Source organism: Glycine max, chromosome 11 (assembly GCF_000004515.6).
Source record: "Glycine max cultivar Williams 82 chromosome 11, Glycine_max_v4.0, whole genome shotgun sequence".
Taxonomy (NCBI): Eukaryota; Viridiplantae; Streptophyta; class Magnoliopsida; order Fabales; family Fabaceae; genus Glycine; species Glycine max.
This window is the reverse complement of record NC_038247.2, coordinates 25,774,357-25,798,271: the sequence shown is the minus strand read 5'-3', so window position 1 is coordinate 25,798,271 and position 23,915 is coordinate 25,774,357. Positions and strand designations below refer to the sequence as shown.

The 23,915-nt window shown below is 33.2% G+C and overlaps 2 protein-coding genes across 3 annotated transcripts; one reads left to right on the top strand and one right to left on the bottom strand.

Moving 5' to 3' along the window:
• Positions 1-2,515: 2,515 nt before the first annotated feature.
• LOC100786478 (phosphomethylpyrimidine synthase, chloroplastic) lies at positions 2,516-9,509 on the top strand. 2 transcript variants are annotated; one of them, XM_006591146.4, is made up of 7 exons: positions 2,558-2,668; positions 4,532-4,639; positions 5,281-5,603; positions 5,733-5,860; positions 6,520-7,346; positions 7,768-8,438; positions 9,291-9,509. In XM_006591146.4, the coding sequence occupies exons 3-7, from the start codon at positions 5,293-5,295 to the stop codon at positions 9,298-9,300; spliced, it is 1,947 nt and encodes a 648-aa protein (XP_006591209.1). In that variant the 5' UTR covers positions 2,558-2,668; positions 4,532-4,639; positions 5,281-5,292; the 3' UTR covers positions 9,301-9,509. The 2 variants fall into 2 exon arrangements, with proteins under 2 accessions (XP_003538282.1, XP_006591209.1); XM_003538234.5 differs by lacking the exon at positions 4,532-4,639 and having other exon boundaries at positions 2,516-2,668.
• A 4,004-nt stretch (positions 9,510-13,513) lies between these two features.
• LOC100789683 (uncharacterized) lies at positions 13,514-14,320 on the bottom strand. Its single transcript, XM_003538241.5, has one exon. The coding sequence runs from the start codon at positions 14,030-14,032 to the stop codon at positions 13,754-13,756; it is 279 nt and encodes a 92-aa protein (XP_003538289.1). The 5' UTR covers positions 14,033-14,320; the 3' UTR covers positions 13,514-13,753.
• Positions 14,321-23,915: the final 9,595 nt, after the last annotated feature.

The following is a 23,915-nucleotide window of genomic DNA, read 5'->3' as shown; positions in this document are numbered from 1 at the left end:
AGTTAATTCACATGACAATATTATATTTTTTTATTATATTTAGTTTGATTTTTTAATTTTTTAAATAATTCAATTTAGTCTTTTATATTTTTAAAGTAATTAAATTAGATTTTTGTAAATATATAATGACTATTCAAAAAGATACCATATTTGATTAATTGAATGAATGATATAAATGTTAATATAATATTTTTTATTTCAGATAAAAATAAAATATTATATTAACATTAGAGAACATAAACAAAAATATAACAATTACAAAATGAAAAAAAATTATGAGTAATTTAATTTAAAAAACTATTTTAGCAAAAGCTATATTGTTTTTATTTACTACTTTAATTTATATATAATAAAATAAGTCATGACACGCGTTGCATTCAGAAACAGAACTCGTACATTTAACGGATCTGAACTTGTTGGTTCTGGTTTGACTCATTCTCAAAAAAATTGGATTGAACCAACTGCGTACATAGGGTTGGATTTCTCATTACTTGTATCAATGAATACCCCTATAAAAGGATTCAAAATTGTGTCCCAAAATAGAAAATGATCATTGTTTTGGAAGGAATATTTTGAAGTTTTTTTAAAAAATAAGACATCAAATTGAATATAATAAAAACATAAACGACTAAAAGTATATTTTATCCTTATTGAAAAAAGTGTTTATATTTAGTTTTAAAAATGTTTTAAATTTTTGATAATTTTTAATTTTTTTAACTTTTTACCCCTAATAAATTTTATGTTTTATTTGTGGTCAATAAAGTTATCTAAATATTTTTTTTCATTTTTTAAAGCGTTATCTAAAATAATTTAGGATTAGAAGAAAAATAAAAAATTAATTAGAGAAAAAAATTTAAATAAATATTAAGGACAAAAAATAAAATAAAAAATTTAACAAGTACCAAAAACACATAATAAGCGTTATATTTACTACCCGACAATATTTCCAACAAGAAGGTTTGAAGAAAATATCCATAAAGAACAAAAACACTGAAAGGAGTAGGTCCTAAATATTCATCATTTTTAATAAGTTTTAATTAATAATAAAAATAATTTAAAATAGTATATTCGAGAGAGTATTGTTAATATTTTTTTATAAGAAGGATTTTTTACTGATTTTTATAAAAAGAGCTAATAATACAGTTTCTATTTATATTAGTTAAATTCTATTCAAAAATTATAAAATAATGAAACTTGTTAAATAAGAAATAGGACTTATAAAATTTTATAAATTTTAACTAATAAAGAATATGTTCAAAAAGTTGTATTCGTGTTTCTATTTACCCATTTGTTTTATATTTTTAACTTTTAAAGTTTTCTTACATGAATTAACAAATTTAATTAAAATTTTAGGTTTTATAAAAAGTATTATACAATTTTTTAATATATATTTTGTCTTTCATATTAATTAGATTCACTCTTAGCTAAGCTTCTTTAAAAAACAGCTAATCAATGTTGTTGGAGTATTAATTAAAGGGAGTAGAATAAAAACTACATATGAATGGATAATAATAAGACTAATTTATAAATTTGTTATTTTTTCGTTACTTTTTTTTTTTATTTTTTCTTCATCTGTCTAAAATAAATTTAGGATGAAAATTATTATAAGATGAAGGGAGTAGAAATTTTAATTGAAAAATGCAACAATACACTTCTATATGATTTTCAATAGAAATATAACAATAAAAACTTTTTATTTGTCAATTCCTTAACTAGTATCCTAACTCCACATTAAATAATTAAGGATACAATAGAAAAAAAATTTAATGATTAATTGATATTAAACACAATAATAAAAACAAAATATATTTTTTGTTATTAAAACATTAAGAGAAAATAGGCTATGCACTTTGTAAAATAAGTTTACGTTATTATCTAATCAGAATCCATCATGTATAATAAATTAATTTGTTGATTTTTACGATAATCACTTATATCAACAATAATTTATTATTAAACAATATACACTATCAATGAATACCATTAAACTCAATGGGAAAAATTAAGTTATGCCTTCACAATGCAAAATAATTTTAACACCATCTAATCACAACAACTCATGTACGGTAATTATTTTAAAAGTTACATATTTATGATTCGATGACAATTATTTTATCGTGTATATACAAGACATTTAAACTCTATTAATTAATAATAAAATAGTTTCATCTTAATTTATATATATAAAACATAAATATATAATTAATCAAAACCAATAAAAATAATTAAGTTAGTTAATTTAAATTTTATTTCAAATGCACTAAATGGTTTAAGTGATGAGTGTATTTAATTAAACTACTTATATTTTAATGGATGACTTTTTCAACAAATAATTATAACTTATATTGCATCTATTTTTTTGAAACAAATTTTAGATTAAAAAACACTTACAAATGTATTTATATTTATTTCATTTTAAGACGATTGAAAATTTAAACTTATCATAGGTGGGGGTGGTGTTACCAATTATCAACGAAAGGAAGTTTGATAATTTGATGTGAAAAAATATCTTAGTCCGAGTCACGAGAGACACGGCATGTGCCACTTTTGCTTCATACTACTATCTGCCACTCTCTATATAATGCAGCGCTTGTGTTCAACCATTCACTTCACAACTCAAACTGCTTCATTGCATAATTGCAGATAAGATCAACCCTTCTACCTTCAGGTTCTCTCTTTTCATCCAACTTGGGTCGTGTCATCATGTTTCCTAAGTTTGTTTTAGTGTCTGTCAGTTGATGTCTTTCTTTTTTCATATATGTGTTTTTTCTTCTTCTTTTTCTTCTGAGATTGTCTTGATTGATAATTTTTCATCATGGGATGTTTGTTTGTCGTAAATAAATATATTTTGGAATAAAAAAAGGGCTGTTGTAATGAAGAGGGCATGGTAGATATGGTTTGAAAGTCTCTGTTTCTTTGTCTTGTTCTGCATTTTTAAGATGGAAGAATCCTGACTCTGATTTTGCATGAGTTATTTTAGATTTTAAATGTTATTTTGTCATTCTAAAAAGCATATTTGAGAATCGGAACAATCTACAGTGATATTTAGATTGGAGGTCGTGACTCTCAACTTCAACGATCATCTTACATTACTTCCAATTTTTTACTACTTTTAGAATAGAATATTTCACTTCTCTAATGTTTTTTATTTTTGTTTTTTTAAAGAATTTGCCTCTTCTCAAGTGAAGAGGCCAAGATGGTGTGTGCATTTTTTAAAAGGGGAAGTTGTTGAATAATAAATTATAATGTTAATTACAAAAATTGTTGAAGTAGATTTTAACAACTTAATATTTTTATTATAGGGTCAAATATATTTTAAGTTCCAGCAAACAGAGTCATGTTTGTGTTTTGTTCTTGAAAAATAAAATATCTCTTTTAGCCCCTCTCCCTCTATGGAAATGTGTTATATAAGATCCCTATTTCTACAAATGAGGGACCAAAGGAGACCATTTCTACGAAGGACAAGGACAGCACATAATAGATATTCATACACGTGGAACCAAAAAGAGATAATTTATTTTAAAGGACTAAAAATAAATATTATCTTATTTGGAGGGACTAAAAGTTTAAAACATATTTAAGCTTATATTATACATAATTTTTTTTATATTTTTCAACTAATGATTACAACTCAGCACTTTACCTTTTCAACAGCTTCATAATTTAGTATACATTGATTTTTCTGTCACTCAGGATAATTGACACTTCATCTTCTAAAGTGCATCCATTAGAGGAGTTAAATCCTTTTTTTTTTTCTTTTTAACAATTCCATAAATATGATGAAAAACCACTATCACAGGTTTTGAAGTGAAATTTGTTAGGTTCATATTCCATTTCTAGGAAGCTTTCTTATTTGAAGATCATAATGAGAAGTTAAATGACTAGCTATGTGAATGAAAATTCATAAATGAAGTTAATTTTTTGACAAAATCTATTGCGTATAGAGGGCAAACAATCAAATACGGGTAATTTTTTTTTCAATTTAGCATTTGGGATAAATTTTAAATTAACAAATATTATGATTTCTGAATTGAAAGACTTACATCTATTACGACTTCTATTTCTTTTACATTGAAATCATAAAATATTTTAAAATTTCAACTTTCTTTAAAATATGACTTTAAAGTGACAAAATATAATTTTTTTTATTGAAGTATAAATGAATTTACAACTTTAATTTTTTTTTGCACATATATTTTTTTAAAAATCTAAATAATTTTTTATTTTAATTATTTAATAAATTAATGTATGTTTTATTTTATTTTATTTTATATTTTCTATATTTTCTATATTTTTTCTATTATTAAGGATTATTATTTATTTTGTAAATTAAAAAATAATATAAAAGACTTAAATTTAAATAAATAATTAAAATATACTATGTATTTATAATTTCTTGAACATCAAATTTTACTAAGATAATTTATTATAGTTGAGGTGTAACAATACTAGCTTCCTCCTTCTTTCGAGCTCTAAGATCGGATGATAAAACCTTTACAATCTGATATTGGAGGATGTTTGTTGGTGTTAGAATCATGGGTGTGAAACTGCATTATATACATCCTTGCCCCACAAATACATGACCTATATGATAAAGAAGTAGAAGGAAGACTTGAATTTTCTACGAAAGTGATCTCAGGTGAGCTGATGAGCAAAACAAATATTTTCACCTATTCATCCAGTCAGTCAGATTGATATGAATATATGAAGTATATTTTAAATTTTTCATTTAAATGTATATTTTAAATTTTTTTATTTAAATTTAAGTCTTTTGCATTAATTTTTTAATTTACAAAACAAATAATAATCCTTAACTATAGTAAAAAATAAAAAATAATAAATAAAACAATATATAAAAATATATAAAATATTAAATAAAATATTATTTATGATATTTTTTAAAAATATATTTTAAAAAAATTGAAGTCATAAATTCATTTATGACTTTAATAAAAAAATTATATTTTAGAACTTTAAAGTTGTATTTAAAAAAAAATCATAAAATTATTTATAATTTCAATCTAAAAATAATAATAACAATTGTAATTGATAAATTACATTTCTTACGACTTTCAATTCATAATTAGTAACATTTGTTAAGAGTTACGACTTTCCCATCATTAATTTAAAATTTACCTCCAAAAGATAAATTACAAAACAAATTGCCGCTGCTTGGTCGTTTGGCCGCATATAGAGATAAATATTTCTAGACATTATAATCACTGCATGCCTGTTGTAATTTAACTTAAATTTTGTCTTTCAAAACTTGAAATAATGTAGATTCGCGGGAAGATGGCATCACTTCATGCTAATGTGACATCAGTTGTTTACAACAGTGGCAACCGTGTTTCTCAATCGAAATTTGCAAGCTCTTCCTTCTTGTCTGGGTTCGATGTTGTTGGTCGTGCTTCAAGTGCTTGGAAGAAGGAACTTGTCCCATCTTCCATTTCCTTGGTGCCTAGAGCCACCCTAACATTTGATCCCCCAACTACCAATTCAGACATAACCAAGCAAAAGAAGCACACTCTTGACCCTGCTTCTCCAGATTTTCTTCCTCTTCCTTCATTTGAACAGTGCTTTCCAAAGAGCACCAAAGAACACAGGTTATCCTTATCTTTTTTTTTCATTAGTTTATACTGTTAATTAAATTTGATTACAGATAATTTGGCTTTCCAAGCCATATATGGACACAACTCACAGTACAATTAATGTATGATCCATCATGTGTATAGGGAAGTCACTCATGAAGAAACTGGTCATGTGCTCAAAGTTCCCTTTCGTCGAGTTCACCTGTCTGGGGAAGCAGGACACTTTGATACCTATGACACTAGCGGTCCCCAAAATGTAAACCCAAGGACAGGTATGCATAACTAACTCTTTTGGTGCATTGTCTTTATATCTAGCATCTGTACAATGTAGTACATTTATTTTTTTTGTGACTAATGTTGGGCTAATAAATAGTTATTTTTAGTGAGTGAATGAAACAATTATAATTCCTTTCATAGATACATTCTCAGATATTGTTGTTTTCGTCGTGGTCTTCTGCTGTTGTCTAGCAACATTTGCAGATTCTCTTGATAGTCACTAGGCTGAGATCATTGTATAACGTTTCTGTGCATGTTAGATAAATTGTCTTTTCTTTTCTTCAATCACTCGTATTGTCTATTGCCTATCCAAGGTGGTTCAAACTGTCTTGTCAGATTACCAGCGACTAGCTTAACGCTGAGCCACCTCAAATTATTCTGATTGTCTTCCATTGTAAAATTTCCTTTTATTGATTTTCATTCACATATACATATATATATATATATATATATATATATATATATATATATATATATCTCCTTTAATTTACCCTGACTTATATTACCAGAAATCTTGAACAAAACCTCAAAGTAATGGAATAGTATTTATTACTATCATTGAAGAATCTAATTTTTGCTTTTTATGTATACTTGCACTAAGATTTGGAAATTTACACTAATCTACTTGATTTGTTTCCATGGATTTGATAATTAGGACTCCCAAAATTGCGCGGAGGGTGGGTTGATAGGAGGGAGAAACTGGGTTATCCAAGATTCACTCAGATGTACTACGCTAAGCAAGGAATCATCACTGAGGAGATGCTTTACTGTGCCACTCGTGAGAACCTTGACCCAGAGTTTGTGAGGTCAGAAGTTGCTCGTGGACGTGCTATCATCCCTTCGAACAAGAAACACTTGGAGTTAGAGCCCATGATAGTTGGAAGAAACTTTTTGGTAAAAGTAAATGCCAACATTGGGAATTCTGCCGTTGCTAGCTCTATAGAAGAGGAAGTTTACAAGGTTCAATGGGCAACTATGTGGGGAGCAGATACTGCCATGGATCTCTCGACTGGTCGCCACATCCATGAAACTCGAGAGTGGATCCTACGCAACTCTGCTGTACCAATTGGGACTGTGCCTATTTATCAAGCACTTGAAAAAGTTAATGGGATTGCTGAGGATCTTAACTGGAAGGTTTTCAGGGACACCCTGATTGAACAAGCTGAGCAGGGTGTGGATTACTTCACCATCCATGCAGGAGTTCTTCTGAGATACGTTCCATTAACGGCTAAGCGCATGACAGGAATAGTCTCAAGAGGAGGGTCTATTCATGCAAAGTGGTGCTTAGCTTATCACAAAGAGAATTTTGCTTATGAGCACTGGGATGAGATACTTGACATCTGCAATCAGTATGATGTGGCCCTATCCATTGGTGATGGGCTAAGACCTGGATCCATCTATGATGCAAATGACACAGCTCAGTTCGCCGAACTCTTGACACAAGGAGAATTGACCCGTAGAGCATGGGAGAAGGATGTACAGGTGATACAAATCAAACTTTCTTTATTGCATGATACTGATAAATTTATGGCAACATGCAATCAGTTAGTCTTTAACTTCAACTTCTTTTTTTGACATCACAATGTTTGCATGTCTATTTATTGTGTTACTTTTAGTTGTTAATTCTTCAGCATGAACAATTAGAATTACTGGTAATAGACTAATAATCCATTACTTAGGAAAGGTGTACTGAAACTGCTGTTGAATTTTACCACTGGTACGATGGCTAATGAAGTTCTTGGTTGGGCCACCTTGTAAAACTAAATATAATGCTCAAAGTTTTTTTTTTATAAAGATTTTTGGTTGGGCCCCTTGTTAAACGATCATCATCTGATGCGATATTACCATCAATATATCTTTGAAGATGATGGGGGTTTATTTTTTACTTTGAGTTACTTTACAGGTGATGAATGAAGGACCTGGACATGTCCCAATGCACAAGATTCCTGAAAACATGCAGAAACAGTTAGAATGGTGTAGTGAAGCGCCTTTTTACACTCTTGGTCCTTTGACTACTGATATTGCCCCTGGCTATGATCACATCACCTCTGCAATTGGTGCTGCAAATATTGGGGCACTTGGTACAGCTCTTCTCTGTTATGTGACTCCAAAAGAACATCTTGGGTTGCCAAACCGGGATGACGTGAAGGCTGGCGTTATAGCTTACAAGATTGCGGCTCATGCTGCTGATTTAGCCAAAGGCCATCCATATGCTCAAGCTTGGGATGATGAATTGAGCAAGGCAAGATTTGAGTTCCGATGGATGGACCAGTTTGCTTTGTCATTGGATCCGATGACAGCCACGTCCTTCCATGACGAAACCCTACCGGCAGATGGTGCGAAAGTGGCCCATTTCTGCTCAATGTGTGGCCCTAAATTCTGCTCTATGAAGATTACAGAGGATGTGAGGAAGTATGCTGCGGAACATGGCTATGGAACTGATGAAGCTTTGCAGCGTGGGATGGATGCTATGAGTGCTGAATTTCAAGCTGCCAAGAAGACCATCAGTGGGGAGCAACATGGTGAAGCTGGTGGAGAGATTTACTTGCCAGAAGCTTACGTTAGAACCAAGAGGTAAGGTTAAATAAAATGTATTACTTTTTTTAATATGATGCGCCTTTTCTCATTTGGCATGGATTATAATGGCATTCTGTGAATCAGAAGTCTATAAATATGCTAATAATAAACTTGAACTGAGTAGAAAATCTCATATAGAATATGATGGCATAATCCACTTCATTGCTTGCACAAAGCTTGGGTTTGACTACAAAAGGGTAGTGGGTGAACAGGGATCCCACCATCGAGGGTTTGAGGAGGTTGATTAAACTTTGCACAATCTTATCTCTGAGGAGAAAGGCTATTCCCATAATAAGAACCTTTGATATTGATCCCCATGCCACTAGACAGATAGCAACCTTACTGTTGCATCAAGGCTCACTCTCTATTCTCATGATGACTATATGAGGGTGAACTATATATATTTCCACATTCATTGTTCATCATATACTTTTATGACTTACCAATTGAATTAATGTTACAATAAGTTGAATTAGTATATGCCCTTGGGACATCTCTTAGGAACCAAGAATAGATATCGAAAAGAAAGGAAGGATTTTATCGAATACAGTGGAAAGAATAGAAAATAGGAGAGAGCTCTCCTCTAAGGGTTTCCCCTCCACAAAGGACTTCTCCAAAGAAGTGAGATTGTGCAAAGTGTACTACAAGTTCGTTGGCACCTTCTGAACTATTTTTTATCAATAACTAGAGGGTGGAGGGGCTTCGTGAGTTTATTGTGTCACTTACCATTTCTCAATCAATCCCACAGACTTAATTCCTCACTTTTTCATGAAAATGTTTGCCAACCATTGACCTGCCTAGGTGTTTGTCAGCTGAAGATGGAATATCTAATTGCATATTATTTTGCAGGACTACTTAATGGAGCAAATCAGTTGGAAGAACTTGTAGCTAGCTTCCCAACTGGCTTATCTGAGTGTGGAGAAGCATTATCAAGCCTTAGGAGTAGGAGAACGAGTACTGTTTGTGATGAATGTCTATGGTTTAAGAAATCTGTCTTTAGTCAACTTGTGTGTTTTGTTATTCAGTTCTCAGCAATAAACTGCTCTGGCAATCTAGTTTCATGTTCAATGCCATCTTTATCTTTTGGGCTATTTTATTAACACCATAGATGCACAAGGGGTGCCTGAATCTGCACGAGCTCCGGCTATCAAGCTAGGATGCTAGCAGATCAGGCTGTGATAGTCCCTTCGAACCTGATCAAGGTGATGCCTGCGCGCAGGGAGCCTGCATTTTTCTCATTTTCATGCTTCTACAGGATGATCGTGTTGTAAACGCGATTAGGACTATAGCTAATCTGGGAAGCAGCAGATACATGTTGGCCATGTCATTTGGTCACAGTTGTTGAACTGGAAGAGTATACTATACTACATGATCTGCATCAGTAGTATACTACTGCTCTTAAAGTAAAAGATCTTATAAGTTGCAATGCAACATAAAATCCATCCTCACTTAATATATGAGAGGAGAAACGCTAACAACACTTAATAATAAAGAATGTGGTATCTCTTTTGGAATCTCCCTTGAGAGAAACAAGCACATTTATAATCAAGCTATGCCTTGAGCAAGATTGAATCTTATGGAGACTTAAGGGAAACAAAGAAAAGTACAATGTTGCTAGCTTTTCTTTTTATGAAAGATAAAGTTTCCACTAATAAAACTATAAGACTGAGTACACACACTATTTTAATCTTACATATCAAAATTTGTATGAATATTATACCTTATGATAAATTTATACTATGGGTTAACTTCCATTAGTAATGCTGGACCCAAAGACAAAATCTAGTTCACATGATATTAAGTTTTTTGATTGAAAATATGTTTATGGAGAAAGCCGGTTGTCCCCTCCCATGCTGAGATATGCTCACCAGTTGAAATCTGATAATTGGTAAACATGGTCTCTGGAATGATAATGAACAATATAAATTGGAAGGACTCCAATCTAATATTAACAACATGGTTGATTTGCAAAAATATTAGCTATAATTTCCAGAATAATGGTATTCTTAAAAATGATGATCATGTTAACCAAAATATTCATCAGAACATTGTTAGTTGCCAATCTTTTAAGTGGGGACTGGCCGGATTCCAACGATCATTTGTTAAGAAATTATCAAAAGTATTTTGTGTAATTTCCTGGGCATAAAGTTGTGATAACCCAATGCAATTCCATGGTCACGCCAAAGTTCCAATTTAGTGTATTGAAATGAGTAAACTTCCATTTGAAATGAATAAATTATTCTTCAAACGAATTACTTTCTTTTGTATGGTAGACTTTTGCATAGATAAAAAATGTTGCTACTTTGTTTAATTTTATTACTCTACCTAGATACCCCTCCGCCTGATTTTTTTTCTTACATAGATAGATACCTGTCTTAGACATAGGCACACGCAGGTATCAAGCGGGACCCACATAGGTGTGTCTTTGCCTAAGTAAAGCATCATGAAATTGTTCTCTACAATGCCTACATACTCAGTCAATGGGTGGCAGTGCATCAGAAATAGGAAATAGAGAGAGCAAGTGTATCTGCTCAGTTTTGTTTTTACTCTCTTTAACCTATCATCACGTATTCTTCTTTTATTACCTCCTTAACCCACCTTTTTCTCACGCGCCTTTGCACCTTTGGCACAGATCTTACATGACAAACTTACTCATAAGATAAACACACTTACACACACCATATGTATTTGTTCCGGATTGAGATTGTCTACAGTTTTTAAAAAACCATACACAATCTCAACCGTAAAAAAAGTTTTGTTCTATAGCCAAAAACAAAAAAACAAAAACTGTAAAACACCACTAAACAAATGTGAATGGTTGGATTGAAGACTAGTTTCATAGTTACATAATTCTCTCAATAATCTTGTATATTTCATATCAAGTTCAAAAATTATAAGATTAACTTGTTAGTTGAAGGAAAAAGAAAAAAGAAAAAAAATCATGAGTTCAAATTACTTCCTCTAACATTTTAACAAAACTATAAAGTTAACATTTCCTTTAAAAAAAATGTACGTATATCAAGTTCACTGCATGACGTATTACATACCTGATACTTTTTAAAGGAGATTTAGTAATAATCATGTAAAAGGTGATGACATTAGGTACTTACACCTTTATCACATACTTCATCATCAAGATACGTGGTAAAGGTATAAGTAGTTAAGTACATAGTTTACAAGACCTCTTTTAAAGAATTCCTAGTATGTGTGGTAAAGGTATATTTGTAGGTACTTACATGATTATTACAAAACCTTTACTTCATACCCGGTAATTATGGTTAATTTCCTCACTCAAGCACACAAAGACTTTCCTTATTTCCTATTTCCAACCTTTACAACAACTGTGTTGTTGAGTCTTACCTACAATTCCTTGTCTGTTATCACATCACTTCACACATATTCTTGCTTTCTTTCCCTCTTTTTTATATAATACTATGATGATTATGCAAAGAAAGAAAAGAGAAACACACAATGAGTCACATAGGCTGTTTCTTTGAGAAAACAAACTTGCCCAGGAAAAAGAACACTAGGAGCTGCAAGTTCAGGCTTCCTTGGCAGTCTGAGTTTTCCCCCATTGAGTTTCTGAAGGATGTTGCAGATAAAGTGACAAAAGCTATATGCTTGAGGTCTGCAAGAAAATCTTCAAACCGAGGCCCGTCTTGCATGGGAAGATCAAAACCAATTGGGGTATCTGTTGATTATTATAGGACAGCAGCAGTTGAGGACTGCATTGAGTTCATCCACTCCTCCTTTTCTAGATCAAATTCTGTAACCGCAACACCAGGAGAAGAATTTCCACATACTTTTTTACGAAACTTTGAATCATAGACTGTGAAATTAAAGATTAAGGAGTGCTTGCTACTGTATTTCAGTGTCTATCCTCTTGAATGTGTTAAGGTTTACAAAATAATAATGATGTCACCGGAAGAATATTGTTTAATATATCATATGTGTACTATATATGTCTCCATACAAACATAATAAGTTGTATCATCTTTTGATGAGCTTCAAACAGCATGCATTACATTTCAGCTGTTACAGTACGTTAGAATTTCAGTATATTTGCATTGGTTCTTTCCGGCCTGCGTCATTTATTTAAATGATAAATTATGCACAATATCGTAAGTTCAACCGCGCACATGTTTTAATTAGCAATATTTGTTTAAAACCATTTAATAGGTCTCACGTTCGGATTTTCTTTCTTCTCTGGATCTATTGGAATTTAATTTGCATAACAGGGCTACTCATTCTCTTTGGAGCATAGGATTTGGGTCTCAATATTTAGAAGTTGTAAGAAACACCTAATCTTACTTTACATACATTGCATGAAAGTGAATTAATAGTTTCATACTGTTTGCAAATTGAGTAATGGTCTTACATTAATGATTAAGAGTTTCTTGACAAGCATCAAATCTGAATGATTTTATGCTGTTCATTTTGAGAGGGATGATAATGCTACTGTGCGAAGGTTAACTGAGTCCAACGTTAGAGTCAAAACGCAGAACAGAAGATTCCATCCATATGTTCCTGTCCATGGGATAAGAGTTAGTTAAGGTTAAAACTTAAAACTTCAGGACTTGGGTAAATTCCATCAAATCATTGGGACTTGACAATATTTACTGAATGGCAAGTTAACATTTTGAGATTATTAACAAACAAAATAGGATACAATCGTTTATTTTCTTAAAGATATCTCCAACACAGACCAGCAACAATAAAATAGTGTTTAAGGCTTTTAGCTAATCGTATGATTTTACTATGGTTCATTTACAATGAATTATCAAGACTTTGTCATTGAAAGTTTAATTTCATTTAACATTCCTGTTGGTTAGCGGCAAAACCTACATACTCCTCATTTTCGGTTGTAAGAGACACAAATAAATTAGTATTGGCTAGTCCTTCTATGTTGACATACACTACTTAATACTTAATATTTATCTATCTTCTTTCCTTATTGCCCTCCTCGTGAGTCATAATGAAATAAATTTTTCTATTTTAAGATTGAAATTTGGCTCACATTACCAGAAACAAGACACTTTTTATTTAAAGGCCAAGTTGGTAAATAAAGTAAATTACCAAAAAAAATCCAAATATATCAAATTGTCAATTAACAGATTGTACCTGGCAGGTAACTGATCCAAAAGGAATCGATATAGTTCAGTAAATACATTGACCCAGAAGAGCCAGACATAATAAAGTATTCCATAAGATCAGGTGGTTGGAATCTAAGTGGACAAGACAACAGTGCAAGCATTTCAGAAGAAAACAGGTAAAAACAATTGTAAGGTAAATAACAAATCATCACTGCTGCTTCAGTTCTTGGCAAAGAGGCCTCCAAAGCCACCTTTCTTCTTTTGTGGCACTGCCACAGAGTTCTTGTTGCGGCCAGTGGTGGTGGTGGTGGTGCCTCCATTCTTCTCCTCCACCTTCTTGAGGATAGGATCAGTCTCTACCAGCTGGTCTTCCTTCTGCAATCCTCCAATTATCCAATCAAGAAGACCCTTCTCTTTGCTTCCACCAGCACCCTTTGCTGCTGTGGCTGCAAAGACTCTACCAGTTGCTGGAGCAAATGACATGATGATGGAAGCCATATGTTGCAAACTGAGAAATCTACAACGCACACTTGTGTGTTAGTGATGAGAATTGAGAAGACAAATGATGGGGTGGACAAAGTTTTGGTGAACTTCGAAGAATAAAGTGTGTCTATGTAATATGATAATATATATCTTCTCTTGTGGCTCCACCTCACAAGTGAATGTGAGCCGTTGGATTGGGCTATAAATGGTGATATGGGACACTATAGCACGAGTTCTCCACAAGTGTCTTATCCTGATTGCGGCTATTTTTTTTTGGTACATAAATTTTTCACAATAAGAAGAGGAAAATTATGCCTGGCAAGTTGGGTTGGGGGGTTCATCCTCACACACTCGCCTGATGAGGCTGTGAATTTGACATGTGGATGCACCACATCCGTTGCCTTTTCCCACCCCTTTTTCGGTTGAACATTGTCTCACTGTAGTTGCCATTGGGGTAGTACTTTGCGTATCCTACAAATTGCTAATACAGCCACTATAAGATGAGCAATTCCAATATTATCTTTCTGTAAAACTAATATGGATTGTGAATCCCTAAATCAATTAGGGATGACAATTCTTATGCCATATGAATTTGCAATCGATATTAGCTTTATGAAATAGTAATATTGAAATTATTCATCTTGTGCTGCGTGTACCAATGGTGGTCAAAACAATGCCCTCTACTTTTTCATTTGAGTCCAAGACAACAGCAAGGAAAAATTGTAGCTTTAGACCTATGAAAAAAAGTCTAGGCTCTTTTTTTCTTAATTATGCTTTTAATCCTTTTTTATTTTCAAGTGAAAAAAGAAACTTTTGTTTTTCTTTTACTATGATTAGCACGATTTTGTTTTTGTGTAGCAAGAATGCCTAATGTCTAACCAATAGTCAGACTAGTTATTTTCACAAGGCGTACAAACTATCAAAATGGGTTTTATTTCTTCCAAGTTTTCTCTATTTACATTATTAGGAATCAAATCCCTAATTAGAAATTCAATTATATATCGATTGTGTTAGATATTATTGGTATTAATGAACAATTTTGATCTCTCAATACCTATTTATGTATAACATCTTAACTATTACAATTAAATCTATTTATTAGTTCAATATTTAGAGTGAAAGACATCTAGTAATAGGAAATTAAAATGCCACTGTGGATGTGTCCGTAAAAACCGAATCATTCCATTTCACTTATTTCATTTAAGAATCAAATAATTTTCTATATGCATAAATTTGGGATCAAATCCCTAATTACATACTTCAAAGATTTATCTCATAATTATGTCACACCAAGCATATTAATAATTTATTAACTCAAAGGATTAGTGTAATTGTGTAAGGACTCGTGAGTAAGAATAATCTATTTAGAGGAAAAAAATAATTGTTTTCAATGTTTATCGTATGAAATTTCATTGGGTGAGTGACAATCGTGTGCTACAAATGAAATTAATCTCTGATCCAATGAGTTATAAAGACACCTATAATCTCTAATCTAAAAAAATATTAATCATTTACCGATAACTTAGCATAGGATCTTATTCCACGTTAAATGACCCAAAAATTACTAACAGTTGAACCCTTGATATTTCTCAATGAACCATTTCGCGTGAAAATTACCAATGACTTTGTTGTCGGTAATTTCTATTTGCAGAATATAAGTCTCATGGATATCATTTACTGACATATATCGTTGGGATCTCTCCTTAATTGGAGAGGTTCTAAAAAATTATAGAGTTTTTTAGAAAAGTGTAAAATTTTTTAGAACGTCCTGGAGAACTCTAGAGTAGTGTAGAATTCTCTAGAAACTTGTGGAAGGATGTGGAAACCTCTGGAATATTCTGGAGATGTGTAGAACCTTCTGGAACCTTATGGAAGAGTATGGAAGGATATGGAAGGGAGTAGAAGAGTGTAGAGACTCCTAGAATGTGTGGAGCATTCTAGAGAATTAATCTCCACCCTAGGATACAAGTAATCTCCACCATTCATTGTGGAGGTGGAGTAGTATAAATAAGGGTAGGAGCCTTCATTCCTAACCATACAAGAGAGAAGAGTGAATCCACTTCTTAGAGTGAGAAAACTAGAGAGTTAGAGAGCCTCTTTGAGAAAGAAGATAAATAGTTTGGGAAGTCTCTATCCTCAAGCTTGAGTGAGCCACTGTAGAGTGAGTCAATTTTGAAAACACATCCTTGTAACCCTACTATTCTTTTGTATAGTGGAAGAATCTCCATATTAGAGAATTATAATCACGTGCTCTCATTACTACCTTTAATTACTAAGTGCCTATCTTAACTTCACGAAGCAGGAAAGTCCAAAATTTCCCCAACAGATACGACCATTGAAAATCCAAAACATTCTGACAACTTTATAATCATCAGAAAAGATACGTAGATATATAATGACTTATTTTCTTGAATTGATATCAGTTTGTATAGTTTCGCTACCAAAATGCAGTAGTGCAGTACTACTTGTTTATCTATGTACATGATAATATTGATTTGATCGAATTATAATATGCTACCAAATTTTAACTGCATTGAGTTAATGATAGAAATTGGATAATAAAGACTTAATTTTATAGAAATACTCTGCAGGAATTATTCTTTCCAAAATAGAGACAGAATTACAACAATTAGAATCAGAATATTCACTCAAATAAGCCAAGATTTCGAGAGCTTGGTTCTCTCCCTCCCAAGGTCTAAACCACACATCTTCAGGATAACCAAAATATGATTATGTTTTTCCTTCTTATTCTACACATATCCATAACTGCCTAATTAAAATAATTATTCCTAATAAACTGCTCCTAATAATAGTAACCGTTGTCCTAATAATAGTAATTGCTAACTATTCCTAATAAACTGCTCCTAATAATAGTAATTGTTGTCCTATTAAAACTAACTGCTATTGACAGCACATAACAATTATCCCCCCCTTCTCTTATGCACATTCTTTATAAGAGGTCTAACAATACTCCCCCCCCCCCCCCCCAAAAGAGTCACCTTGTCCTCAAGGTGAAATGAGGGAAACTGTTCCTTGATGACTTCCACGAATTTCCAAGTGGCTTCAAAATCTGGAAGATCTTCCCATTGAATGAGAACTTCAACAGTACCATTAGGATTGTTACGGACAACTTTGACTTCAGCTGGAAAACTCGGAGCTCCAAATCTTTAGATAACATCGGAGGGAGTGGTTGAGGATTAGCTGTGGCAGCCACTGCTTTCTTTAGAAGAGAGGCATGAAAAACAGGATGTATTTTGCTTGCAGGTGGTAAATCCAATTTAAAAGCAACCAGGCTTATTTGCTTTTTGATTTTGTACGGACCGTAAAACCTTAGGCTCAACTTCTCATTTCTCTTTTTAGCAAGAGATTTCTGCCTATAGGGTTAGAGTTTTAGATAGACCCAATCACCCACAGAAAAGGTAACAGCATGCCTGGATCGGTCAGCATACGCTTTCATTTGCACTTGACCTTTTGTCAGATTATCCTTCAAGTCACGTAGAATTTGGTCCCTCTCTTGAGTCAATTGATTCACTTCTTCAACGGCAGAGGGAATAATGGTCCCTCTAAGTAGATGAGGAGGATCTCTACCATAAAGAGCCTTGAATGGGGTCAATTTCAAGGAGCTATTGTAATTGGTGTTGAACCAAAATTCAGCCCAACCTAACCATGTAGTCCATTGCTTGGGTTTAGTCCCGGTGAGACACCTCAAGTAGGTTTCCAAACATCTGTTGACAACCTCCTCTGTTTGGCCATCAGTCTGAGGATGATAGGCTGAACTGAACTTCAATTTTGTACCTGCCATTTTAAACAACTCAAACCATAAATTACTCAAAAAGATCTTATCCCTATCAGACACAATGGTTGAAGGAAACCCATGTAGTTTAACCACTTCTTTAATGAAACTTTCATCTACATCTTTTGCAGTGAATGAGTAACTCAAAGGAATGAAGTGAGCATATTTAGTCAAACGATCCACCACCACCAATATCACATTCTTACCCTGAGCCTTAGGCAAACCTTCTATGAAATCCATGGAAATGTCAACCCAAACTTGAGTTGATATGGGTAGTGGTTACAATAATCCAGTAGGAGACAAAGTTTGATACTTGTTTATTTGGCAAACTTCACAAGTAGCAACGTATTGCTGAATATCCTTCCTCATCCCCTCCCAATATATAATGGCTGAAATTCTTTTGTAGGTCCTAAAAAACCCATAATGTCCTCCTATGGTTGAATTGTGGATTTCTTCCAACAACATAGGAATTTTTGAGGATCCTCGAGGCAACACTAACCTTCCTTTAAAAAAAAACTTCCTATCCTTGAAAGTTTAGCCCAGATGAGAATTTATATCTTGCATCAAGTCCTATATTAGCCTTAGCAATTTCGGATCCTTTTGGACTTCAGTCCCCCATTCTTCTAATTCATCAAATTGCACTGTAGATAGGGTTGCATAGGTCATCCTCCTGGAAAGAGCATTAGCAACTCAATTTTCATGTCCAGATCGGTTCTGGATTTCAAAATCCAGACCCATCAGTTTAGAAGTCCATTTGAATTGTTCCTCTCCTAAAACTCTTTGATCCGAGAGAAATTTGAGACTCTTTTGATCAGTGAGAATGATGAAATGTCTCCCCATTAAATAATGTCTCCATTTCTGAACTCCTATCACAATAGCCATCAATTCTCTCTCATATACAGACTTAGCTTGTGCCCTTTCTGACAAGGTTTGACTATAAAAAGCCACTGGTCTCCCTTCTTGTAATAGAACAGCCCCCAATCCTTTATTTGAAGCATCAGTCTCTAGTGTGAAGTCTTTGCAAAAATTTGGAATAGTAAGTATTGGCAACTCAGCCATCTTCCGCTTCAAGTGTTCAAAAGAAATTTGGGCTTCGTGATTCCAGTGAAAATTATCCTTCTTCAACAGTTGTGTCAAGGGTGTAGCAATTTTTTCATAATCCTGAACAAATCTTCTATAATATCCTGTGAGGCCTAAGAAACCTCTTAGAGCCTTTAGGTCTTTTGGAATGGGCCACTCCATCATAATTGCAATTTTCTTTGGATCTGCTGCTACTCCTTCCTCTGAAATGATATGCCCCAAATACTCCAACTGTGTTTGGCCAAAAGTGCACTTCTTCTTATTAGCGAACAACTTGTGCTCCCTTAGTAATGCAAGCACTGCCTGAAGATGAACTTGATGATCTTGCACCGACTTACTGTAAACCAGAATGTCATCAAAGAAAACCAGAACAAATTTTCTCAAATATGGCCTTAACATTTCATTCATGAGGGATTGAAAGGTAGAAGGTGCATTAGTGAGTCCGAAAGGAATTATGACAAACTCATAATGACCTTCATGGGTTCTGAAAGCCGTCTTTGGAATATCTTCTTCCTTCATTCTGATTTGATGGTATCCTGACCGTAAGTCCAATTTAGAGAAAATGGTGGCTCCCCCCAATTCATCAAGCAACTCATCAATGATAGGAATTGGAAACTTATCAGGTACAATTATTTTGTTCAGGGCTCTATAATCAACACAAAATCGCCAACCATTGTCTTTCTTTTTAACCAAAATAATAGGACTAGAATATGGACTTACACTAGGTCTAATAATACCAGAGCGAAGCATATCATCTACTAACCTCTCAATTTCATTGTTTTGGTAATGTGGATACCGGTAAGGTCTAAGGTTTGGAATATTGGCTCCTTCTTTGAGAACAATTGCATGATCATGCCACCTGGATGGAGGTAATCCTTGAGGTTCTTGAAAAACATCTTCATACTCATTCAAGACTACACTTACCCAATCTGGCTAGGGGGGGTATCATGAACTTCTACTTTCGCCAAATTCTGGTATTCCAAGAAAAATCCTTGTCCTTCATTCTTAATGGCTTTCATAATGGATTTGAATGAAGCCGAAGCTCGTGCCAATTCTGGTTCTCCTTTGAGTACATGGTAGCTATTTCCAAGGGGAATTTTAATCATCAATTCCTTGAAATTAGCCCGGATTTCACCAAGGCTTGACAACTATTCCATTCCCAAAACTATGTCCACTCCACCAAGTTCGAATACAAAGAAATCTTCATGAATTTCCAACCCTTGTATGACTAACTTCAATTTAGGACAAACTCCTTCACAAGGAATTTTTCTTCCATCTCCAACCTCCACATAGTAGGGTGGGGTTTCTTCCACTGTCATTTGATATTCCTTGACTAGTGGAGAAGATATAAAGTTATGTGATGCTCCACAATCGATCAAAACCACCACTTTTTTGTCCCCCAAGGTTCCCCACAACTTGATGGATTTCTTCGTTGTTAATCCAGAAATATTGTAAATTGACAATTGTAAAGCCTTCATCTCTATCTCATCTTCCCTTTCTGGTTCTTGTTCTGCAGACTCTTCATCCATACCCTCCTCCAACAATAAAACTTGCAACTGTTTATTTGGACAGATATGACCAGGATCAAATTTTTCATCACACCTAAAACATAACCCCTTGGCTCTTTTATCTAGCACTTCAGCATCTGTCAAACTCCTAAAACCCCTCCCTTTAAAGGAAGGATTGATTCTAGAGTTCCCTATAGCGCTACCCATCGATGAAGTCACTTGTGTTTGACCCTTAGCATTTGGTTCCCATGTCACTGTCCTCGTACAATTATAAGTTCTGAATCCAGCCTTAGTTCTCAAACTTGTTCGACTTCCACCATTCCCTTTATTCAACAAGTTATTTTTCTCATCCACCCTCTGTGCATAGTCCATCAATTCGGTTAATTCCTCAATTGGATGAAGCTTTAATTCTGCCCCTATAACTTCTTTGAGCCCATTCATAAAAACTCCTTTTAAATACGCTGATTCAGTGCATTTGATAGGACCGACATACAACTCGAACTGTTCCCGATAAACTTCCACACTTCCTGTTTGCTTGAGACTTAGCAACAATTCAAACGGACTTTGTAACATGGACGGTTGAAAACGGCGTATCACCGAGGACCGGAATTCGCTCCAAGTTGGGTCATTCGCACTGAATTCCCACCATTGATACCAAGTTAATGCCTTTCTCTCCATCGCCACCATGATAGCTTGTAGTTTTTCAGGGTCGTTCATTCCTTTCAGTTCAAAGTATCGTTCTATGCGAATTGTCCAACCGAATGCATCCTCCCCATTGAAAACAAGAATTTTGAGTTTTCGCCATCTCTCCTCACGATTTCGAGGATTGCGAATTTTTCTAGTGTCGTCGTCGTTCACGGTATGGTTGTTGTCGTTGATTGATTCGTCCCTGTCAGAATGCGTCGTGATCCCGCGAACAGTTTCCACCAATTCATTCAATTGCCTACCAATTTCCAATCGCTCTTGTCTGTCTTCTTCGCGGCTCTTCTCCCAGTTTTCTCGCATGGCTAGTAAGCCTTCGAATCCGCGCTCAAGAAACTCCACGCGTGCATCCATTCCTCTTGTTGAAACCATCTACCGTCCCAGGAAACAAAAACTGCTCTGATATCAGTTGATAGAAATTGGATAATAAAGACTGAATTTTATAGAAACACTCCGCAGGAATTATTCTTTCCAAAACAGAGACAGAATTACAACAATTAGAATCAAAATATTCACTCAAATAAGCCAAGATTTCGAGAGCTTGGTTCTCTTCCTTCTAGGTCTAAACCACACATCTTCAAGATAACCAGAATATGATTTTGTTTTTCCTTCTTATTCTACACATACCCATAAGTGCCTAATTAAAATAATTGTTTCTAATAAACTGCTCCTAATAATAGTAGCTGTTGTCCTATTAAAACTAACATATTCCTAATTTCTAATAAACTGCTCCTAATAATATTAAATGTTGTCCTATTAAAACTAACTGTTATTACATAACAATTATTTTCCCCCCTTCTCTTATACACATTCTTTATAAGAGTTCTAACAGTTAAATACTCAATACAGCATGAAATTTCTATATATATAAAGCCTGAGCATGTGTTGTGTGTAAAATCATACATTTGTCAAATTTGTTAGATTGCATTAATTTGAATTAGACAAACCATTTGACTTAAGAATCACGGGTTAGTTTTAAGAAGAAAAGGGAAAAGAAGAGAAAAAGATCAAAATTTTGGGTTGGTGCAGTTTACTAGGGAAAAATGAAATTAAGGAGCTAAAAGAGACGTTTGCTTGAGTGTTCTGCATAAAGGTTTCCACCTCTATACTCAAAAGAATTGAGTAATTAAACCCTTTTGGTTTACACATGTTTTCTTCTCACGATGACTGATCTATAGATTTCGATTTGTTTCCTAAATTTGTAGCAAACCCATTTTCTCTCTTCGGTTAAACCGTCTCTAACTACTCTTTCTCTTGCACTCTACACTGTATTGGCCTCGCAAGAATACCAATAATAGGACTTTTGCATATATATATATATATTCATTAAATGGTCGTACGTACAATAGACTAAATTAAGTAGGTAGGGCTGTGTACTTACTTTCCTTTCACTCATATATTTAACCTATGGATATTGGTAGGAATATACGTCAGTACGTAATAATAGTCTAATATATAATTAGTAAGGGACGAGCCATTAATAATTCAACTAGGAAGAAAATAATAAGTATTTTGAATGGTGAAATGAGTCAGTTTTATGTTAGTACATGAGCTTAAGTTTATTTAGTATATAAACTTATTTTAATAATTTTTTATAAGTTAGTTCAATTAATTTAGTTATTAATTTAATACTTATATATTTATCATTACTAGATTACTAGATTTTATATCAGTACAATGCAAGAATTTGATTAAATGATACTTTTATGAATTTAATATTTATGTGCTAATAATATAAAATAATTATTTTAAAATGAAATTATTATCTAATTATAAAATATTATTATCTAATTATAAATGATTGTTTGAATTATTTTAAAATAATTATTTTAAAAATTATCGTATTTAAGATTTAACATAAATATGAAGAATTTTGATTGAATGACTTTTACCGGTGCATCATCTTTTTTCTCATTGTATTATGTCATCAACTATTATCTTTTTTTGGTGTGTTGAATTCACTCAACTATACCAGTACTAGTACTGTAGTACTACTACTCAACAATATAACTATATATATTATGTATATTACTCAGCAATATATAAATTCAAATATCCAATAAAGCTCGATTTTGTCGGGGGAAAGTAATAACAGTAAGTGCATAAAAAATTCAAAATACATGATTCACAAAGGGATAAACAATTGACAAAGGAATATTTAACTGCGTCATGATGACAAAGTTATCTCATGATTCACCTCCTGATTTCCAAATGATGTTTTGAAAACAGTACTAAAAAATAACCTTTCATCTTGTTCAGGTTCGATTAAAAGAAAGAAAGTATTATACATGACTTAAAAATAACCTTAACATCTTGTTCAAAACGTAAAAGCTTCTTAATAGGAACCTTATTTAATTTATTAATAATATTGGAATTCAAAACAGCAGGTCAAACTACCATGTGGCCTGTGGATCGGATGTCAAAATACAGATTTCATGAGTGAACTTTCGAGTACAAACCCAAACTTTTATCAGCACGAATGGGAAGATTAAGGTTTTGGGTAAAAGATAGAAGAGATAATATATAAACTACTCCACTCTGTACCCTCTATTAATCCTTCAGGCAAACCAATGGCAATAGCAAGCAAGCAATTACATGTAAGAGTGGATATAATTAATAAATAATTAAGAATAACCAATCTGGTAAAGTTTTATTAATTAAATCACTCCAAAACCCTTCTCTCACAGGAAAAGGTGCATGCATGGATGTTTCTAATTTGCTAGTGAGTCACAACACCCGTACAGTTCCTATATAAACCTAACAGCGACTCTAGAAGGCCATAAAATTCCCAACCACCTCTCCTAAAACCTTTCCC